Genomic DNA, 20,766 nt, shown 5'->3' on the forward strand with positions numbered 1-20,766 from the left:
AACTATGGGGGGGCTGCAATGACAGACACAGAGGGGGAGGCTGCAAAGGGAGACACATTGTGGGGCTTGCAAAGGGAAAAAGGGAGACGTGCAGGGGGCAACAAAGGGTAAAACACATGGAGGGGGTTGCAAAAGGTGACATATGGAAGGGGCTTGCAAAGAGAGAAATGGAGACACATGGAGGGGGCTTGCATAGAGAGACACATGGAGGGGGCTGCAAAGGGAGATACATGGAGGGGGCTGCAAAGGGAGATACATGGAGGGGGCTTGCAAATAGAGAAATGGAGACACATGGAGGGGGCTTGCAAATAGAGAAATGGAGACACATGGAGGGGGCTTGCAAAGGGAAAAAAGGTGACGTGCAGGGGGCAACAAAGGTAAAAACACATGGACAGGGCTTGCAAGGGGAAAAACATGGAGGGGGCTGCAAAAGGAGACATATGGAAGGGGCTTGCATAGAGAGACACATAGAGGGGCTGCCAAGGGAGACACATGGAGGGGCCTTGTAAAGGGAGACACATGGAGGGGGCTTGTAAAGGGAGACACATGGAGGGGCCTTGTAAAGGGAGACACATGGAGGGGGCTTGTAAAGGGAGACACATGGAGGGGGCTTGTAAAGGGAGACACATGGAGGGGGCTTGTAAAGGGAGACACATGGAGGGGGCTTGTAAAGGGAGACACATGGAGGGGGCTTGTAAAGGGAGACACATGGAGGGGGCTTGTAAAGGGAGACACATGGAGGGGGCTTGTAAAGGGAGACACATGGAGGGGGCTTGTAAAGGGAGACATATGGAGGGGGCTTGTAAAGGGAGACATATGGAGGGGGCTTGTAAAGGGAGACATATGGAGGGGGCTTGTAAAGGGAGACACATGGAGGGGGCTTGTAAAGGGAGACACATGGAGGGGGCTTGTAAAGGGAGACACATGGAGGGGGCTTGTAAAGGGAGACACATGGAGGGGGCTTGTAAAGGGAGACACATGGGGGCTTGCAAAGAGAGACACATGGGGGCTTGCAAAGAGAGACACATGGAGGGGGCTTGCAAAGAGAGACTGGAACACATGCAGGAGGCTGCAAAGGGAGAGAAACAGAGGGGGCTGTAATGAGAGATACAGAGTGGAGCAATGGGAGAGAGACGGAGGGGACATTACAAACAAACAAGTTAATAAGTATTTCTGTGCTGACCTAAATACTAATTACGTAATTTTGACCCAACTACTTGTGTCAAAAAGGGACCACATGGTAAATATTTTGGTTTAGGGGTGCCTTGAAAAAATCATGGAGACCCTAAGGGTGCCTTGAACTGAAAAAGTTTTGGGACCACTGGCCTAATGTCTCTCACTCTATGTAACCATGTCTTTCTATGTAATTATTTCTCACTGTCTGGTTTTCAGAATTTCAGCTCCGAGCAGCGAGTCTCACTTGACATCGATCTTTGGGACAAATTCAGTGAGCTGTCCACAAAATGCATAATCAAGACGGTGGAATTTGCCAAACAGTTGCCGGGATTTACCACTCTAACCATCGCAGATCAAATCACCCTTCTTAAAGCCGCCTGTCTGGATATCCTGGTGAGTTCTGTCTGTAACCCTTATCGTTATTCCACAGTAGTTTTGAAATATACTTGATTAACTGTTAAAGAAACAATGACAGACCGGTCAGATGGAACGTAATCATTCTTATTTCTGAGACCTGTTGTTCTTTTTGAGCATTCTGCCTGTATATGTCAACTATATATATTTGAAACATAGAGACTGATGCAAAGTTTTTGGCAAAATGGTCATAAATTACTCTTAAAAATAAAAATAAGAAAGAGAAAAATAAGGTATATGCATAGCCGTACACATCTAGAGATGCGCCTGCCTCTGCAATGGCAGCAAGAAATCAGTATTTGTATCTGACCTCTTGCATGTTTTTGCAGGTCTGACTCAGCTGCATTAGATTGTCCATTCCCTTCCCCATCCACCTATCCAGGCACAGACATGCATATGTGTTATGCTGCGTACACACGGTACGATGGCAACCATCAGATAACGATCAGACGATCGTCCTGCATGTGTTGGAGTAACCCCTTAACGACTATAACTACATTCGCGGGTCCCTATAGTAAACAGTCTAACCGGGTCGATATCGACCAGGTCTGCCTGCTTGCACAGACGACGGTAGTTGGCCGATAACGACCATACGTTGCAGGGGCCAGAAACTGTCAGATTTTAACGATAGGATCGTTATCGTTAAAATCTTGACAGCTTATCGTACCGTGTGTACGCAGCATTAGAATCATGCGTATACGTCCACTCGCTTTCTGGTCATATGCATAGAGATTTCAATCGAGATGCACTACGCAAATATTTGTAATGGATGTAAAATTGCTATTCCTTTGAATTAGAGAGCCTCTGTAGGCCTCACCAAACTCATTGTTGCTTTTTGTTATTGCACTTGTTCTATTGTAATTGATTTAGATAAATATAACAAAAAAAACCCATTTTTTAGTAACACATCGTGATGCATCAAATGGAGAAATGTGGTCAAACCCCGAAAATGCGGGTTTGACCGCATTCCGGGGCTCGGTTGCGGTGGATAACACCATCTTCCTGATGGAGTTAACCTATAGAAGCCTATGGCTGCTATCGGGATAGTGCTGTGAGAGGGTTCAATCGGATCCCTCCCAGCACCTCCCGCAGCGCGAGCTTACTTCTGTGCATGCGCGGACGGACGGCAGAGGGACTTCTGGGTCTTAGACCCGTAAGTCCCTCCATTGCAAAGGGCTGCTCTTACCGAATGAGCTGTCCTTTGCGGTGTTCTTCATGCATGCCGGCGTTGCTAACGCATGCTTGCGAAGAGCGGTGGGATGCATCGCATCCCAAATGCAATGCGTCATGCATCCTGCCCCTGGAATAGGTCAGGGGATTTCAGGTGGTCCGTGTTGTAAAAAGCAGTATATACAGTACAATAGTCCACTGTTCGCCTTACAACCTGTAGCATTTAAGGTTTGATTAACAGTCACTGGCGGAGGGGGCTGTTTTCTTTTTAATTTGAAAACAAGATGTATCACCTATTCTCTCGGACGAAGAGGGAGAGTTAATAGTAGTTATGTGTTGTTTGTCGGCATGAGTTCCTCTAAGTGCACTTTGAACGCTTTATTCCTTTTTAGGACATTGCTGAATTTGTGTGTCGACTGCATTAACTTCTACTAAACGCCCAAGTCTTGTTCTACTGATCAGTGCAGTAGTATTTATGTCTATATAGCAATTATAACAGTCTAGATTCCACCTGTGTCACAGGAGGTGACTTTCCCTCCATTCCTGTGACAATGTTGGAATTGCAAAACTTGGAGGTAGGGGGTTAAGCTGTGCCAGTGAGATGTGTGTGACCGCTGGAAACCCTATGAAAATGTTGTCTATATGAGTCTGTCCTTACTTGCACCAGATAAGTGTAGTCGTGTTACATACACGGCTTACATGATTGTGCTGTGATAAGTTATGATTGTTGCACAATAGTATTTCTTCATAATATGGAGCAAATATGTACTGGCATCCATAGCAACCAAATATAAACTTTCAGCATTTTCAAAGTGATGTAAGCTAATACATTTTTGGTTTCTATGGGTTATAGCACGTTTTCTACTTGTTCTATTGACTAAATAAGCCTCATTGTTCATTGTGGGTCAGGTCCATATATGCTGAGATTGGGAGAGTCAATTAGGCTGTTCTCGACCTTATTATCGCAAATCACCTGGTGTATGTTCAGAAGAACTGTGGAGCATTCACGTCAAATGGGACACATTGTAGAAGGCAGTCTCTATAATCCAAGCTCACTATGGTAGCTGTTATATCCAGACATTCAGCCCTAGTGCATTTGTATCTTTTACATTTGGCCGTAGACATCTGTGTACATGCATGACCAAATCTGACAGGAAATGGTAGTTATGGTAGAAATATAGCTTAAGTTATGGTGGATATATAATTGTAGTCATAGAGACAGGGGATGCAGTTTATTTACCGGCGTCCGAAATGCTGGAAGTCGGAATCCCGACACTGGAACCCGACTCTGTACTAAAGATAGGTGTCTAAATACCGACGCTTATCCTTAGCCAGACGCTGACATCCCGATGCCCAGGCATCCCGAACGAAGGTAACCGGGGACTGTTAGCTATTAGCTGCAGGGGGGAGGATTAGTTTAGGCACCCCTGAAGTGTTATTGTTAGGCTAGGGGAAGGGGGGGGGGGGTTAGGGTTAGGCACCATTGGGAGGAGGTTAGGGTCAGGCACCCCCTGGGAGGGTTAGGTTTAAAGTGTGGGAAAGTGGGGTTAGAGTTAGGCATCACCGAGGGGAGATTAGGGTTAGGCACCACTAAGGGAGGGTTGGGGGGGGGGGGGGGGGGGGAGAGGGTTACGGTATTTACCCTGCCATGACGGATTGGGCTTCCAGCGTCAGTATTTAGTCCGCCGGCATGATATCCGGCAGCATTACATGCCGATTACGGTGGAGGTATAGCTGTAGTTAAGGTTATAGTTGTAGTTATGGTGATAGGTAAAGATACAGCTGTAGTGACAGGTGGAAGTATAGCTGTAGTCATGGTGACAGGTAGAGGCATGACATCTGGCGGCAATACATACCGATTATGGTGGAGGCATAACTGTAGTTAAGGTGGAGTGTAGAACTATAGTTGTAGTTATGGTGACAGGTAGAGATATAGCTGTAGTAACAGGTAGAGGTATAGCTGTAGTCATGGTGACAGGTAGACTTATAGCTGTAGTCATGGTGACAGGTAGATGTATACCTGTAGTCATGGTGACAGGTAGATGTATAGCTGTAGTCATGTGACAAGTAGAGGTATAGCTGTAGTCATGGTGACGGGTAGATGTATAGCTGTAGTCATGTGACAGGTAGAGGTATAGCTGTAGTCATTGTGACAGGTAGAGGTATAGCTGTAGTCATTGTGACAGGTAGAGGTATAGCTGTAGTCATGGTGACAGGTAAAGTTGCAGTTATGTTGACATGTAGCAGGATAGAAGTAGTTATGGTGACAGTAGAGGTATAGCTGTAGTTATGGTGACGGGTAGCAGTATAGAAGTAGTTATGGTGATAGGTAGCAGTATATCTGTAGTTATGGTTGATAGGTAGAGGAAAAGTTGATAGTTATTGTGGTATAGCTGTAGTGATGGCGATAGGTAGAATTATAGTTATGGTTATGATGATGGGTAGAGGTATAACTTTAGTTATGGAACACATGGTAGATGTTTAGCTGTATTTATGTGGAGGTTTTGCTCTCCTATAACACACTTTTATTTTTCCTTCTTTATTGGTTTGTCACAGATCTTAAGAATATGTATACGCTACACACCTGACCAGGACACAATGACTTTCTCAGATGGGCTCACGCTTAATCGGACGCAGATGCACAATGCAGGCTTTGGGCCCCTCACAGATCTGGTCTTTGCCTTCGCCAACCAGCTGCTACCGCTAGAGATGGACGATGCTGAGACTGGTCTCCTGAGCGCCATTTGTCTCATCTCTGGAGGTTAGATGTTTTATAATGCTTTACAGATAGAATTTTAAATAATCATACTGTTTATTATCAGGATAGACCCATTTATAAAGCTTGAATTTTTGGTAAACTCATAATGATGAATGTAGGAGGAAAAATTGGCTAATTTGTAGCTTCCATATCTAGCATTTTTGTGATGTGTGAATACTCCTTGGAGGGTGAGCAACTTAATTGTCATATGGAAATTAATACTTACCCTTTTAATATAGCTATTTAGCCCGACTATGGTCCTGATTCAGAGGCGCTCGCTATTTGCGAGCGCTCACTCTGAATCAGGGCAGACTTTTTTTAAAATAAAATCCGCCTCCAGGCCGCTCACATAGCTGTGGGTGACAACCCACAGCTTCTGCGGGCGGCCTGGAGATGGTCGCGATTATCGCGTCCATCGGGGTTGCGACGAGACCCTACCACAAGGCCCAGTGAACTTCCTGCTCTAATAGAGCAGAAAGTTCACTACTGACATCACGTGTGATGTCAGTAGGGCCGCCCACAAATGGCAGGGAACGCCTACGTTGGTGCAGCCACCACCCCCGACTCTCCTACAAAACGGGGCGAGCTGTCGATCAACATCGACAGCCGCTCCGTTTTGCTGCGAGCCCCGAGCGAGTGAAGTTCTCACTCGCTCCGGGGCTCGCGCACGCGGGTCTGAATCAAGCCCTATGTACTTATGTAGCCTTGTGAACAGTCATGATACATCAACAAGTTCTGCAGTTCTATAGATAAGGTCTCTGGTGTTCTATCGCCTGAACTTAATTGACTGCGCAATGTCAGAGTCAGTGTGCGCATAGCAGGTAGATCCGCAGATAAGTCCTGTGTGACACTTTCAGGTGCATTTCAGGGGAAGGAAAAGGGTGTTCAGTAATTGATACATGTTCTTTAAACCAGATCTTAAGATGCATTTCAGGCTTGAAACTCTGAGATCTGATTAAAATCTGACTTGCTGGGCAGAGCTGACTGAGTTTTTCTGCCAACAATATAAAGTGTTTGGGTGGAGATAGGTTTGTTTCCCATTGCTCTGTCTTTCTGCCAAATGCAATCTACTTTTGGGTAGATTCTATTTTCTTCTCCTTTCAACTGCAGGAAACAGAAATGTAAAACTGTCTGAAATATACATCTTAAAAGCAGAATAGCACATAGACATAGGGCCTGATTCAGAGACTGATGCAATGCCAATGTTTTTGCAGAATGAGCGATTGTTCATGCACAGTAATTGCATTTAACCTTGTACGCGCAGGGAGGATCCATTTGCCGAGCGCCCGCTGAGTTTTTGTTACCAGCGGGCGCCCGGCTCTCCCCCTGCAGCGTCAGCCGGAGGCTGGACCTCACTCCGGAGCTCCGGCTTACGGCTCCCCCAGTGCACTATGGGAAAGAAGTCATGACGTCTCTCCCATAGTTAGAGGAGCAGCCACTCGGACCAGATGGGAGCGGGGCTTAAGGTAGGTAGTTTTTTTTTTTCATTTTTATTAAGCTGCTTCACTATAGGGGGCACTACTACTGGGGGCATTACTCAGGGGGCACTACTACTAGGGGCATTACTATTGTGGGCATTACTCAGGGGGCACTACTATTGGGTGCATTACTCAGGTGGCATTACTTTTGGGGGCATTACTACTGCGGGCACTACTACAGGGGGCATTACTATTGGGGGCACTATTACAGGGGGATTACTAATGGGGGCATGGGCATAGGGGGCACTGCATAAGCTGCACCACTCCTGGGGGCACTGCATTAGGGGGGCTCTGCATAAGGGCACTACCACTGTGGGCACTGCATAAGGGGTACTACCACTACTGGGAGCAATGCTAAGGGACACTACCACTACTGTGGGCTCTGCAAAAGTGGCACGGCCACTGCTGCGGGCACTGCATAAGCGGCACCACTGCTGTGGGCACTGCATAAGGGGCACTATTACAGGGGGATTACTAATGGGGGCATTGTATAAGGGGCACTACCACTACTGTGGGCTCTGCATAAGGGGCACTACCACTGTGGGCACTGCATAAGGGGCACTACCACTACTGCATTAGGCGCACTACTATTGGGGGCACTATTACAGGGGGATTACAAATGGGGGCATTGTATAAGGGGCACTACCACTACTGTGGGCTCTGCATAAGGGGCACTACCACTGTGGACACTGCATTAGGGGCACTACTACTACTTGGGGCACTGCATAAGGGGCACTACCACTGTGGGCACTGCATAAGTGGCACTACCACTACTGGGGGCACCACTACAGTGGGCATTACAGGGAGATTACTAATGTGGGCATTGTATAAGGGGCACTACCACTACTGTGGGCTCTGCATAAGGGGCACTACCACTGTGGACACTGCATTAGGGGCACTGCATAAGGGGCACTACTGCTGTGGGCACTGCATAAGGGGCACTAATACTGAGGGCACGGCATAAGGGGCACTACCAGTGTGGGCACTGCATAAGTGGCACTACCACTACTGGGGGCACTGCATAAGTGGCACTACCACTACTGGGGGCACTGCATAAGGGGCACCACTACAATGGGCATTGTGTAAGGGGCACTAGTGTTGTGGGCAATGTATAATGGGCACCACTACTGAGGGCACTGCATAAGGGGCACTACCACTGTGCGCACTGCATAAGTGGCACTACCACTACAGTGGGCATTGTGTAAGGGGCACCACTACAGTGGGCATTGTGTAAGGGGCACTACTACTGTGGGCATTGTGTATAAGGGGCACAGATGTGGGCATTGTGTAAAAGGGGCACTGCTGTGTGTCACACATGAATAAAGGACACTACTATGCGGTGTAATGTGAATCAAGATTGTGCTATTGTGTGGCATAATTTGAATTGGAAATACTATTGTGTGACCACACCCCTTTCTTTTGAGACGAAGCCCTTTTTGTCCCTTAATTGAAAAAGCATTAAGGGGGAGGCCGGTGAGTTCCACCACTTCTCTAGGGCCACTTTAAGCACTGACGCTGGGTATAGGTTGGAGTCTGGGTACCACATAGTTAAACTTGTTCATCACAACCTAGGCTCCCTTCTCCCCGTATACCCCACCCCCAATCACAGGCACTTCAGTTGATTGTTGGTGCCTGCAGCTGCAGCACAGAGGGAAGCTGTGCTAACAGCTTAATTTTTATTTATGCCAGTCTATTTCTGGTTCGGAAGCTGAACGGGTCATTCCGACCGGTTCTCAACCTGAAGTCTCTCAACAGGTACTAAAGGATTCCCAAGTTCTGAATGGAATCGCTTCGCTCCATTATCTAGCCATGAAGCCGGGGGACTACATGGCCTCCTTAGACATCCAGGATGCCTATTTGCATATTCCAATCCGTCTCAGTCACCAGCAATTCCTCAGGTTTGCAGTCCAGAAGGATCATTTTCAGTTTCTGGCTTTGCAGTTTGGACTTTCCACGGCTCCTCGTGTCTTCACGAAGGTCATGTCGGCTCATCTTCGGAGCAGGGGAATTCGAAGACTTCTCTATATGGACAACTTGTTTCACCTAGCCCCGCCTCAGTAGGTTCTCAGGGAGGATGTTCGGGTAACGGTGGATCTTCTCCAGATTCACGGATGGGTCATCAATTGGAAGAAATCCTCTCTGACTCCCTCTCAGGAAATGGTGCATTCAGGGCCTTGCTGGACTCCAAGTCCGACAACGCGATGCTGTCGCCTACATTAACCATCACTCAGAGTCGCGCTGCCATGAGGGAGGTCAGTTGCATTCTCCTGTGGGCGGAAGGCATCTTCCGTCCCTGTCGGCGATTTATATTCCCGGAGTGCAAAATTGGTAAGTGGACTTGCTAAGCCGTCAGGACGTTCATTCGGGCGAATGGGCCCTACAACCGTTCGTTCTTTGCTGGGGCTTGCCGGACATCGACATGATGGCATCTCCACACAATCACCAGGTTCCGAGGTACTGCTCACGCATTAACAGCATGCTCAATGCCCGCAAACCCTCTTCAGCTAGAATTTACCATGAGGTTTGGAGGACTTATTTTGGTTGGTGTTGGGCTAAGAATCTTAACCCCAGGTCATTCCGAATCTCTCTGGTTCTCTCCTTTTTTGCATGCAGGGCTGGATTTGGGCCTCCACCTTGCTTCACCGAAAGTGCAGGTTTCAGCCCTTTCAGTTCTCTTTCAGAGACAGATTGCGCCGTTACCTGATGTTCGGACTTTTCTTCAGCGCTGCCTCCATTTGTTCCGCCGGTGGTTCCTTGGAATTTGTCTTTGGTTCTTAGGGCCCTTCAGTCTTCGCCTTTTGAGCCTTTGGACACGGGGGACATTTGTTGGCTTTCCTGTGTCTTCCTTCTTGCCATAGCTTCTGCTCGGTGGGTGTCGGAGTGCATTATCCTGTCGCTCACAGATTCAAATCTTTCACCAGGACTAGGCTACCTTCCTAAAGTTGTTTGCAGGTTCCACATCAATCAAGAGATTGTGGTTCCTTCTTTCCAGGTTCCGGATTCTTCACCGGAGGAGGCCTCCTTGGATGTTGTCCAGGCTCTCAGTATAATGTGGACAGGACAAAGGACATGTGTAGGACAGATGCTCTCTTTGTCCTGTATGACTTTCACAAATGGCCGGCTACTAAACAGTCGCTAGCCAGATGGATCTGTTTGACCAGTCGCCACATTTATGCTGCGGCAGATATTCCAGGACCGTCTGTTGTAGTGGCTCATTGGACCTGGTCGGTGGGAACTTCGTGGGCAGTGCGACGTGGTGCTTCTGCGGAGCAGCTGTGTAAGGCGGCAACGTGGTCCTCTGCCAATACGTTTTTGAAGTTCTATTCCTTTGACACTTTCACCTCCTCTGATGTGTCTTTTGGGCGAAGAGTTCTCAGCGCAGCCCAGGAGCGTCCCCTCGAGTAGCTTTGGGAAGTCCCAGCGTAGAGCCTTTGTCCCCTATGGAGGAAGAAGAAAAGGAGATTTATGTGCTTACCTGTTAATCCTTGTCTTCGATTCCATAAGGGACACAGGGCTCCCTCCTTGTCGCACCTGGCTTGCGGGGCTTTGCTCTTCTTCCGGTTCTCCTGTTCACATTTCCTGTGTGTTTGGTCTTCCTTCTCGCTCCTTGCATTAGGCTTGTTAAATTGTGGCTGGTGGCGGGGTATAGGGGGAAGGGGGAGCCAGAGCTGTGATAAACTAGTTTAACTATGTGGTGCCCAGACTCCAACCCACCAACCTATACCCAGCGTAGAGCCTGTATCCCCTATGGAATCGAAGAAAAGGATTTAACAGGTAAGCGCACAAATCTCATTTTTCTGTGTGAAAATATGGATCGGCCTCTTACCCTGGTAATTAGTGACAAGAATTGGGGACATATTGCACAGGAAAACTGTGATGTTACATGTGGCAACCAAAAGGATTTATAAGTGTCTCATTTCTCAGCAGAGTCCATGAATTGATAGTCTGCATTCTACAGGACATTAGTTCAGGCCACAAAATGGCTTCCCCCATTGTGTCTAAATAATGTGTCCACTATAAAGTTGTAACCATCAAAAAAAAGACCTGAACATTAAACTTTCAAAAGTTGCTGGCTATGGTCAGGAAATAGAGAGCAGGGTGATAAACATCTTACGACTACCGCAGTCTCTCATTAGACAGTCGTGTTTACAATGGTACACTTTTGGGGCTTACTCTGCCCATCTCATTATAGTTTATTTTATAGGCTGATCTTGTTATAGATTACAAAGTGTGTATTGTTTTCCATGTTCTTTAATTGTTTAATGTGCCTTTTCTGTTCTGATACGAGCCTAGTTGTTGATGATCTTGCAGATTTTAAAATTGCATTGGATTAATATCCTGTGCAATTAGTACTTGTTTTTCATTTTCAGAAGATTTAAATATTTTGTAACTATTTTCTATTGAGGTTTTAAAGAAATTAGCAAAGCTTGTATGTACAAAAACAATTTGGTTATATTCCCTTTTTCCTCCTACCCTTACATGCCCTGTAACCTCCCTTTCTGTCTCTCCACTACGCAGGCTTAAGTACAGTGAAAGGTCAGGGGTTTTAACACTTAGGACAGGCGAAGTTGCCCAGTTAAATCATTGAGGAGTTGGAGCAGTTTATTAATTATAACCTCTTATAACATATGTTGTTACTGCTAACATCTTTTTGTCATACACATTTTGAAGAGCAGTTTGCGATATTGTCTAATGTTTAACTAATGTGAGTTTGCAATGTGGCAATCTATACATTGGTTGTGGTTATGTGTATTAGTAGGCATGTGAGTCTCAAGCGCCACTCAGTGGTCAGTCCTGGTATTTAATTCTTTTCATTCTTAGATGACATGTTCCAGGTCATTCATTATGAATATTTACTTTCTTTTTTTATCCTCATAGCTTGATATATAACAAACACAATATATCCATCTCTTTATATTTCTGCATGTACGAGGTTAGCATATTGATACAAAGTATCTTTCATCAGATCGGCAGGACTTGGAACAGCCAGATAAGGTTGACAAGCTACAGGAGCCACTTCTGGAAGCGCTTAAGATCTACGTCAGGAGAAGACGGCCCAAAAAACCACACATGTTCCCCAAAATGCTGATGAAGATCACAGACCTACGAAGCATCAGTGCTAAGGGTGAGTGTACATGAGACCAATATTTAGATCTGCACCTCATAAGAGGTGTTTCTCTTCCACCATGTACAGTAGTATCGCCAGTAAAATAAGTTACCTGATGTAATATCACAGTCTGCATGACTCCAAAACTATAAAGATCTAATCGCTATCACATACCTGTAAGTCCGGTTAAAAACGAATCTTATTAACCTGTGTGTACTCAATGAAATAATAGGCCCCCAGTGGCGTGGATGTGATCCAGCCACTCAACACAGTGCAGCACTGATAGATCCTAAGTGTGTAGCCAAATTAGATGGTGAGACTGTCTCTCAGGCCAAGTGGTAGGATCAGCCTGTGAGGTCGCCTTTATAAATGTATTTTTTATTTGTATTCAATTACATAAATAACACAGCTGTGACAGTGGACTAGTAAATTTGAAAACTGTTTTCAAAATACTTAATACTTTTTTTTCCCCTCAAGATACTTATCTTTAAAATGTTACCACTGACAAAGTGCCACTTTTTTAACTTGACCACTTTGCACTGATAAACTATGTATATGTTAGTATGTAATGTAAGGCTTAGGGGGGTATCCAATTATCAGCGCTAAAGTAGCACTGCTAATTGATCGTGGCAGGGTATATCCTATTAGCCCCAAAAGTGCCGCCCGATGCTGGCACTTATCGTGGATATTTTTCGGGACCTGATGTGTCCCGAAAAATAATCCACAATAAGTGCTATTTTTTCATCCCAAAAAAGGCGAAAACACAGGTCTGCAAGCTTAGAGCGGACCCTATGTGTTTCATGAGATATATCCTATTATTTTGTTCGAAGTAATAGGATAGCGTGAAAAAAAACATAGGCGAAAAACGGGGATAATTGGCGAAAAATCCAAATTTTTCGCAGATTGCAGGGATCCATTAGCGCCCAAACAATATTCGGGGCTAATTGGATACCGCCCTTAGAATGATCTGTGAGCCACAAGACCTTATCTGAGATTTTCCCCTTGTTACGCAGGTGCTGAACGTGTGATCACTCTGAAAATGGAAATCCCGGGGTCCATGCCTCCTCTCATCCAAGAGATGTTGGAGAACTCTGAAGGTCTGGACACCTTGGGAGCGGCATCCCCTAGCCTGCTGCCTCCTACACCTGTACCCCCACGGAGCTGCAGTCCCAGCCTTTCCCCCAGCTCCACTCACAGCAGCCCTTCAACACATTCACCCTGACCCTCCACCAGGCAGCAGCAGGGTATGGCAGAAAGGCACAGAGACTACTCAGCTCTCGCACAGACTTCTCTGCTACTCTCACTCCTTCCCATCTCTCAGACCATCACTCGCTCTCCTAAAACCTTTTCTCCTCTACTGGATTACCTTCACTTTACCCTACTCTACCTATCTTCTGATACTCTTTTTTTTACCTCAACAGCGAAGCATCACTGTGCTGCAATTTTTTCCTGGGACATTGATGGAGCGGGCAAATCGGGATGGAGATAGCTGCATATCTCACATTGACGTATAGCCCTAATTTCCTTACAGTTCAACCTTGTGCCTCTGGCCATTTCTATTCTCACACCCACTGGATTGAGAACAGACTCAAAAAGACTAAGATTGAGCGGAATCTCACACTGTGTCCGTGTGATCAGGGGGGGTTGGTTTAAGGGACATACTCAAACCGGATAGAGGTGACTATTTTTGAGCCACTTCATGTGGACAAATATGCTGGTTCATTAACTCCAGTCACTGCCATTTTTTGCACCCCCAAAGCACTCTGCTTTTAAAAAGGATTTAGCTGTTTTAACAGCAATTTCCAAAACGTTACATAGGATAATATTGGTGCAGCTTGAGGTAATGTAACTGGAAATGTAAAATTACACATTTTAGGATCTTCTATAAATTGGTGCAAAAAGGAAAAAAAGTAAAATATATATATTTTTGCTACGTGTTTCTCCCGATTTTATTCCACCCAGGAACCTTTTCAAACATTTTAAAGCATAACTAGAAATCTAGGATAAAGAAAAACATTGCTGCTTGCTGGGATTGATAGCTGGAAGGCAGATATCCTAGCTCAAGGCATAAAAATCTGCAAAAAGAACGCAACATACTTAAAAAAAAAAAAAAAAAAAAAGAGTGTTTAATGGCAGAGTGCTTTCTGCTGGGTGACTTATGGAAGTGCAACAGCTGGTTGGTCACTACTACTCTATTGATCAGGTAGGGAGACTGAACTGCAATTAATTGGCTACCCCTGTGACATTGGTAATTTGCTGATTTACTGGGGATCAAGCCATATTCATAGCTATGTATCAGCTGCACAATATCACTGGTCTCACCCAACTTCTTTTAACCACTAAACCGCTGCAATCTCCTTTACCCCCCACCTCTTAGCCCACAGAACTTGCCATTTTTACACTTCTACACACCAGCAGAAAAAAAGTAAACAAGTTTTAATTTTGAGAGTGGGGGGTGGGGTGTTTTTTTCCCCCTCAAGTTAAAAATAAATAAATAAAAAAAGGAAAAAAAAATGAGATGTGAAAGTTTTTTATGTGAAAGAAAAAAGTGTTTGTTTTTTTTTGTTTTACTTTGAAGGTTTTTTCCTCGAGTTTTCTGTCTAACTTCTGCACAAACGTTTATCTTTATATTAAAACAAACTTGTTTGTTTGACTTTTTTTTCTGGCATTGTGGTGCTTTTAATTACATTCTCTTATGGAAAGGGACAGTAACATGCCATATTTATTGAATGGTGCGTTGTCTGCATTTGGATTATGGTCATTTTGGTAGATGTCAAGAACATCCGTCATATGTCGGGTCCACAAAACAATCTTCATGAATGATCAAATTCTTGATTCACTGATTGCCTCATCCATTAGGGTGTTTGAAAGTTGGTGCCATTGTGATTTTGTTTGTTATCTCCATTTACTGAATGTCTGAATCTGTCCACTTTGGCCTTCTTTGTGCATGGTGTAATTGGTCACAGATCTCGCAGTTAGGATGAAGACTGACCACAACATGTTCAGCTACTTGAATGTCAGTTAGACCAAGCATTGTAATTGTATCTGAAGTGATATGCCTTATTGACCGACGGAGCTTATGTAGGCCAGTGTCATTATACAAACATGCTGTTCCAGCATATTGCAGCTGGCTAACAGGCAAAAACATAACGTGGAGCTGTGGCACCCTGAGCAAGCGCATCCTACAGCAACACATCCCCAGTACAGAAGTGTGTCTTGAAGAGCGGAATAAAAAAGAAAAACCCATCTGGGCCATGTCAGACGATGGGATGGGGCCCCTTTAAAATAGTGTGCAAGCTTAAAGCTAAGTTATTTATTAACAGCTGTTTATACAGGATGTAGTCGACATCCCAGCGTGCGGGATGTCGACGGCCTCAATAACTGTGCCGAAATCCCGACAGGTCGGGATCCCGGCACCAGTATCCCGGCCGCCGGCTGCCCGAAGGTAAGTATCGGGGTGTTAGGGGGCGGTTAGGTGTAGTTAGCGGGGTTAGGCATTAGGAGGAGGGTTAGGGTTAGGCACCGGGTAGGGAGTGTTAGGATTAGGTGCGGGGACGGGGAGGTTAGGTTAAGGCCCTATGGGGGGAGGTTAGGGTTAGGCACCGGGGAGGGTGGGTTAGGGTAGGGGTTAGAAAAATACTTATCATGACTTCCTGTTGGTGTCGGGATTCTGGCTGTCGGGATGCCGTTGTCGGTATTCTGACCAGCGGCATCCAGACAGTTGGGATTTCATACCCAACCCATTTATACAGCGCATACATATTCTGCAGAGCTTTACAGAGAATAATGGTGCATACACACGATCAGATTTTTCCTTCAGATATGAACGATAACGATTTAAAAATCGTTCAGTCGTTCATATCTGAAGGAAAATCGTTCATATCTGACATGCCTGAACGACGGACGATCAACGATGCGCGTTCCCGTTTGTCAGATAACGATATCTGACATCTGATGGGTTTGCAGTCAGACTTGGACGATTCCATTCATTTTAATGCAGTCAAAAATCGTTCAATCGTTCAAAACTTTGGTAAAATCGTTCAAATCTTTCAAATCATTTAATCGTTCAGTCGTTCATCTGACAAATCTGACAAGTCTGACAAATCTGACCGTGTGTACGCTCCATAATTAGTCATTCACTTCAGTCCTTGCCCCAGTGAGGTTTGCAGTCTATTTCCCTTCCACATGTATACACACACATATACACTAGGGTTAATGTTTGTCAGAAGCCAATTAACCTACCATATATTTTTGGATTGTGGGAGTACACTGGTGCCCCCGAAGGAAACCCACGCAAACAAGGGAAGAATACACAAACTCCACACGGTAGGGCCTTATTGGGAATCGAAATATGCCATCCATGCGGCCCATCATGAACAGTCCCTTTGTGGTGATATGTAACATTTTATCATGGTGATTAAAAAAAAATCCATATCACCGATTCAGCAATACTCATCAACCCCAGTGACAATGGCCCGAGTTGTAAGGTTTAAGGGCCTTATTCAGACCCGGTCGCAAGCGCTGAGCGCTCACAACCGGGTCGATGTTTGCCCACTGGGCATGCGCACGTCGGAGCCGGCTCGCAACGGGCGCTCCGTCGCTATGGGTCTCGCACCAAAGGGGGTGAGCTGTCGATGGTGATTGACAGCTCGCCCCGTTTGGGAGGCGGGCAGGGGGGGTGGCCGGCCAAACGGAGGCGTTCCCAACGGTACGCTTGCCGTTTGGGGGCGGCCCCACTGATATGAGCAATGATGTCAGTGGGGAGCTTCCTGCTCGATCAGAGCAGGAAGTTCCCTGGGGCTTGCGCTTGCCGAGACCCAACCTTAGGGTCTCGTCGCAAGCCCCGATGGTCATGATGGTCCTGACCATCGCGACCATCAACCTGGTTGCTCGCTAGAGCTGTGGGTGGTGACCCACAGCTTAGCGACCAGGAGGTCGCACTTCACTCCACAAGCGGCCGCCCTCATTCAGAGCGACCGCTTGTATCTAGCGATCGACTCTGAATGAGGGCCTAAGTTTCTGCCTACCCAGGCTAGTCTTTGTTCCAACTTGCAAGATTTGGGCTTTCATGTCCACTACAGTGGCAAATTTTACAAAAAAAATCATATTTAAGAAAAATGTTTTCAGTAGAAACAAAAAGCTTTATTCAATTAATACTTGTTTTGTTAACAGGATAGGTATTGTGGTGGTACAAGTCCCATCAAACTACTTGTTTAATTGACATAAGGAAAACTTTGCATCGGGGAAGTGACGTAATGCTTAAGGGATTTGGGAGTCTCTCTGTAAGCACTATTCACTATGCATTTAGCTGCATGTTGCGGCAGCCCCGTCCGAGAACCTGTGCCTGCTCCCGGCAATTGATGGGTCAGACTGACCCTGTGTGGGGGCCCCTTGTGTGTGGTGACCCTGCCTATGTTGTCCCTGTGAGGTTCTGATTTTGTTGTGGACCCAGGGTGGTGATAGGAGCAGACACAGAAGCAGATTTAAATGAAAAAGTGGAGTTTTTAATAAGTGACTTAGCAGACATGGGAATGGCAAATAAAAAAGTCCAGGTATAGCACTAAAGTGCACTTGATAACTGTAGTGAGGTAAATGGGAGAATGTCCAGATAGTGACAGGCAGGAACAGTCCAGTATGCAGGTATGGTTAGCTGTAACAGAATGCAGGCAGAGGTAATGAAGTCCATCTGGTTGTTAGTGGAGGCAAGGTGCAGGGAAACAGCAGGTTCAGGTACTCAGGCAGGAGAAAAGGCAAATGGAGGGAGCAGGGTAAGTCCAGCAGGTTGGAGCAGGCAAGGTTCAGGCTAGCGCTTCCAAGGAGGCAGGTAAGGCACAGGTACTCTCTCTCAGCCACAGCTGAGAAACACGTTGCACTGGCAAAGAAGTAAGGCTCTGGACCTTCCTAAATACCCGGTGCCGTGCTGTGACTGACTGGAAAGACCACATGACCCACCAGGATTGGACAGCTTGAATCACATGGCCGCAGGCAAGATGGCGGCGCCCATGCCAAATGAAACGGAAGCACCACCAGGCCTAGTGACAATGTGCCCGCACGGAACCACGCGCAGCCAATGCCCCTCGCCACACACCAGCACCGCTGCCAGACACCCCCCGCCACAATGACCTCACAGGTAATACCCGGTGACCACCATGCCGAGAAACCCTGGCCATGACAGTCCCTAAATTTATCTGACCCTGCTCTTACCTGCTCTCCTCAGGTTTGCTCATATCCACTTCCTTATTATTGACTCTGGCATCCCTATGCTAATATATTTGTAGTGCCTAATTATCACCACCAATGTTTTTGTTCTGAGTCCTAACAATAGCAGGCATTTTAGGCACTAAACCAAAAATCTATATAAAATGCAGAGAGCTACCCATAAACCGATATACAATACAGAGATCAACCTAGTGACTCGTACAATACACAGAGCATTCTAGTGCCTGCCATACAAAGCAGAAAGCATCCCAGTGATCGCTATACAATGCAGAGAGCATTTGACAGCCATATAACACACAGAGCATTCTAGTGGCAGCTATACAATATAGGCCCCCCCATACAACACAGAAACCACAGAGACAACTTATACAATATAGAGTGCATTCTAGTGACCACTATACAATATGCTAATTATTCTAGTGAACACAAAGAATACAGAGATCATCTTACAAATCAACAGTCATTGCTGCAATTTCTTTTTCATATAAGAGATTTGATGGATAAATAATTTAATGCCAACACTAAAATAGACTGGTCTCCAAGTTCTCCCTTTATATCTGTATTTATATTTATCTGTACTTATATTATTTGTTAGAAAAAAATGTGTGTGACACAGGACTTGCCCGATAAAGGAGCTGAGCAGTGGGGACGAGTTGATGATTGTATGCACCATGGTTTTATTTCTGATACTTTTCAGGTATAACCGTTAGTGCAGAAAGAAGAGAGCAAAGTAGATGTCAGGAGGCACAGCATGTGTACAGGAAGGGCAACACCCCCTATGGAAACAAAGTGGTGGCGTTGCTGATGACCATCAGCTTTGTGCTGTGTGTTGCGCCTGGGATCAGTGGATGGCCCATGCTACACCTCAGTAACACATAACCTGAGGATCTATATTGGACTTATTTGCATGAGCTTTTCGAGTGTGGATAGGTCATAATTTATTTAGCAATTTTTCCACATTTTCCATGATATAGGAGCCCTGTTTTATTGATGTGTATGAATAAAGTTACAATTGCCCATGACCATTTGTATACAAGGAGCTAGACCTAACATTTAAATCTAAAAAGGCAACATCATTGAGTGCAGGCGAGTACTGTAGTGCCCGCTATATAATGCAGGAAACATCACAGTGCTTGCCATATAATGCATTGACCGCCATATGCAGTGCCCGCCATATAACACAGGGAGAGTCACAGTGATTTCCATATAATTCAGGGAGCATAGCAGTGACCTCCACATAATGCAGGGAGCATCGCATAAAGTCTAGGGATGGTGTCAACGGTGATTAAAATCGATGGCATGAAAGTACCCCTTGATGGCTACCACTGCTGGGGGGCATGATGGGCCAATCCACATCATGGGAGGGGCTTAGCATGCCACAGGGAAGCGCTAAGCTCCAATCCCTTGGCACAAACAGGGAAATTAACATTTTCTCCCAGTGTGCCAATGGATCTCCTCCACCGATAGCAAAACCATCACCCCATTAGTGGCAATGTCAGAACTACAGGGTAAAGACTAGTGAGTGTGAGAGACCCTGCATGTCTGTCTCTGTGTAACCCAGTCTGTGCCTCTGTGTAAATGCTGCAGCAGGATCAGTAGAAATTAGGGCAGTGGGGGTGTCAGGGCAAATAATTGAGGTGCTGGGAGTGATGAGAATAGTGAGGGAGACGTATAGAGGTGAAGAGAATATGATCCAACTGCCCACAATCATGTCTGTGCATAGCATTTTTGAGTCATATGGTGGCTGTAATGTGAGCACCACCAATCATTTTATGGCAGAGAGTAGAGGAATAGTGGAAGAGTAATTAATTGAGGAGTACACATTAATTGGGGTGTGATGGCACTGACTGAGAAAATAATTACAAGGGTACTGGAGGGGTACATGAAATGACATGAGTGATGCATTAATTAAGTTCAGGGCATAAAGTGAGCAGGGGTAGGCAATACTTGATCTTGGTGATCTGTCAATAGACCTGGGACAGGGCCATAAATGTATTTTGGAGGAGCATGTCACACTGACACAGATGGCCATGTTCAGATGGAGCTTCCTCCATAGGTTTGGTGCAATCTCCAATGGTGCAATCAATGCTTCTGATGGTGTGTCTTAATGCGCACAGAGGCAGATTAGCGCCGCAGACGATGAGCATCTCTGTACGGATACCATCAGCTGCGGCATTAGCATAAAGATGCAGAAGCGCTGCGGCAAAAGATGCAGTTGAGGTAGAAATAGCGTACAGCTCTGAATCAGGCCCTGAATGTGAGATCACAGCACACTAGGGGGATATTTACTAAAGGTCAATTTTGTGTTTTTCTGCGATCTCCCCGTGCTTTTGCAAATTGGAGATTTACTAAATTACAGGTGAAACACAAATTAATGTACTATTTCGGCACAGTACACTACCTGATCAAACATTGTATCATTAACACTGACTCAAAATAAATCA

At 45.8% G+C, this 20,766-nt stretch overlaps 1 protein-coding gene across 5 annotated transcripts in view; it reads left to right on the forward strand.

Annotated features, from left to right (window-relative positions):
- RARA (retinoic acid receptor alpha) overlaps positions 1 to 14,756 on the forward strand; it is a 133,544-nt gene extending 118,788 nt beyond the window's left edge. For 4 of the 5 annotated variants that reach the window (XM_088474645.1, XM_088474648.1, XM_088474647.1 and 1 more), the window contains 4 exons: positions 1,393 to 1,569; positions 5,317 to 5,521; positions 11,963 to 12,121; positions 13,117 to 14,756. In XM_088474645.1, the coding sequence (XP_088330771.1) occupies positions 1,393 to 1,569; positions 5,317 to 5,521; positions 11,963 to 12,121; positions 13,117 to 13,325 (750 nt within the window). In that variant the 3' untranslated portion in view covers positions 13,326 to 14,756. The remainder of the gene's footprint in view (positions 1 to 1,392; positions 1,570 to 5,316; positions 5,522 to 11,962; positions 12,122 to 13,116) is intronic. The other variant, XM_088474646.1, reaches the window with a different exon arrangement.
- The last annotated feature ends 6,010 nt before the right edge of the window (positions 14,757 to 20,766 follow it).

The sequence above is a fragment of the Taudactylus pleione genome, unplaced genomic scaffold (assembly GCF_031769625.1).
Source record: "Taudactylus pleione unplaced genomic scaffold, aTauple2 ptg000155l, whole genome shotgun sequence".
Taxonomy (NCBI): domain Eukaryota; kingdom Metazoa; phylum Chordata; class Amphibia; order Anura; family Myobatrachidae; genus Taudactylus; species Taudactylus pleione.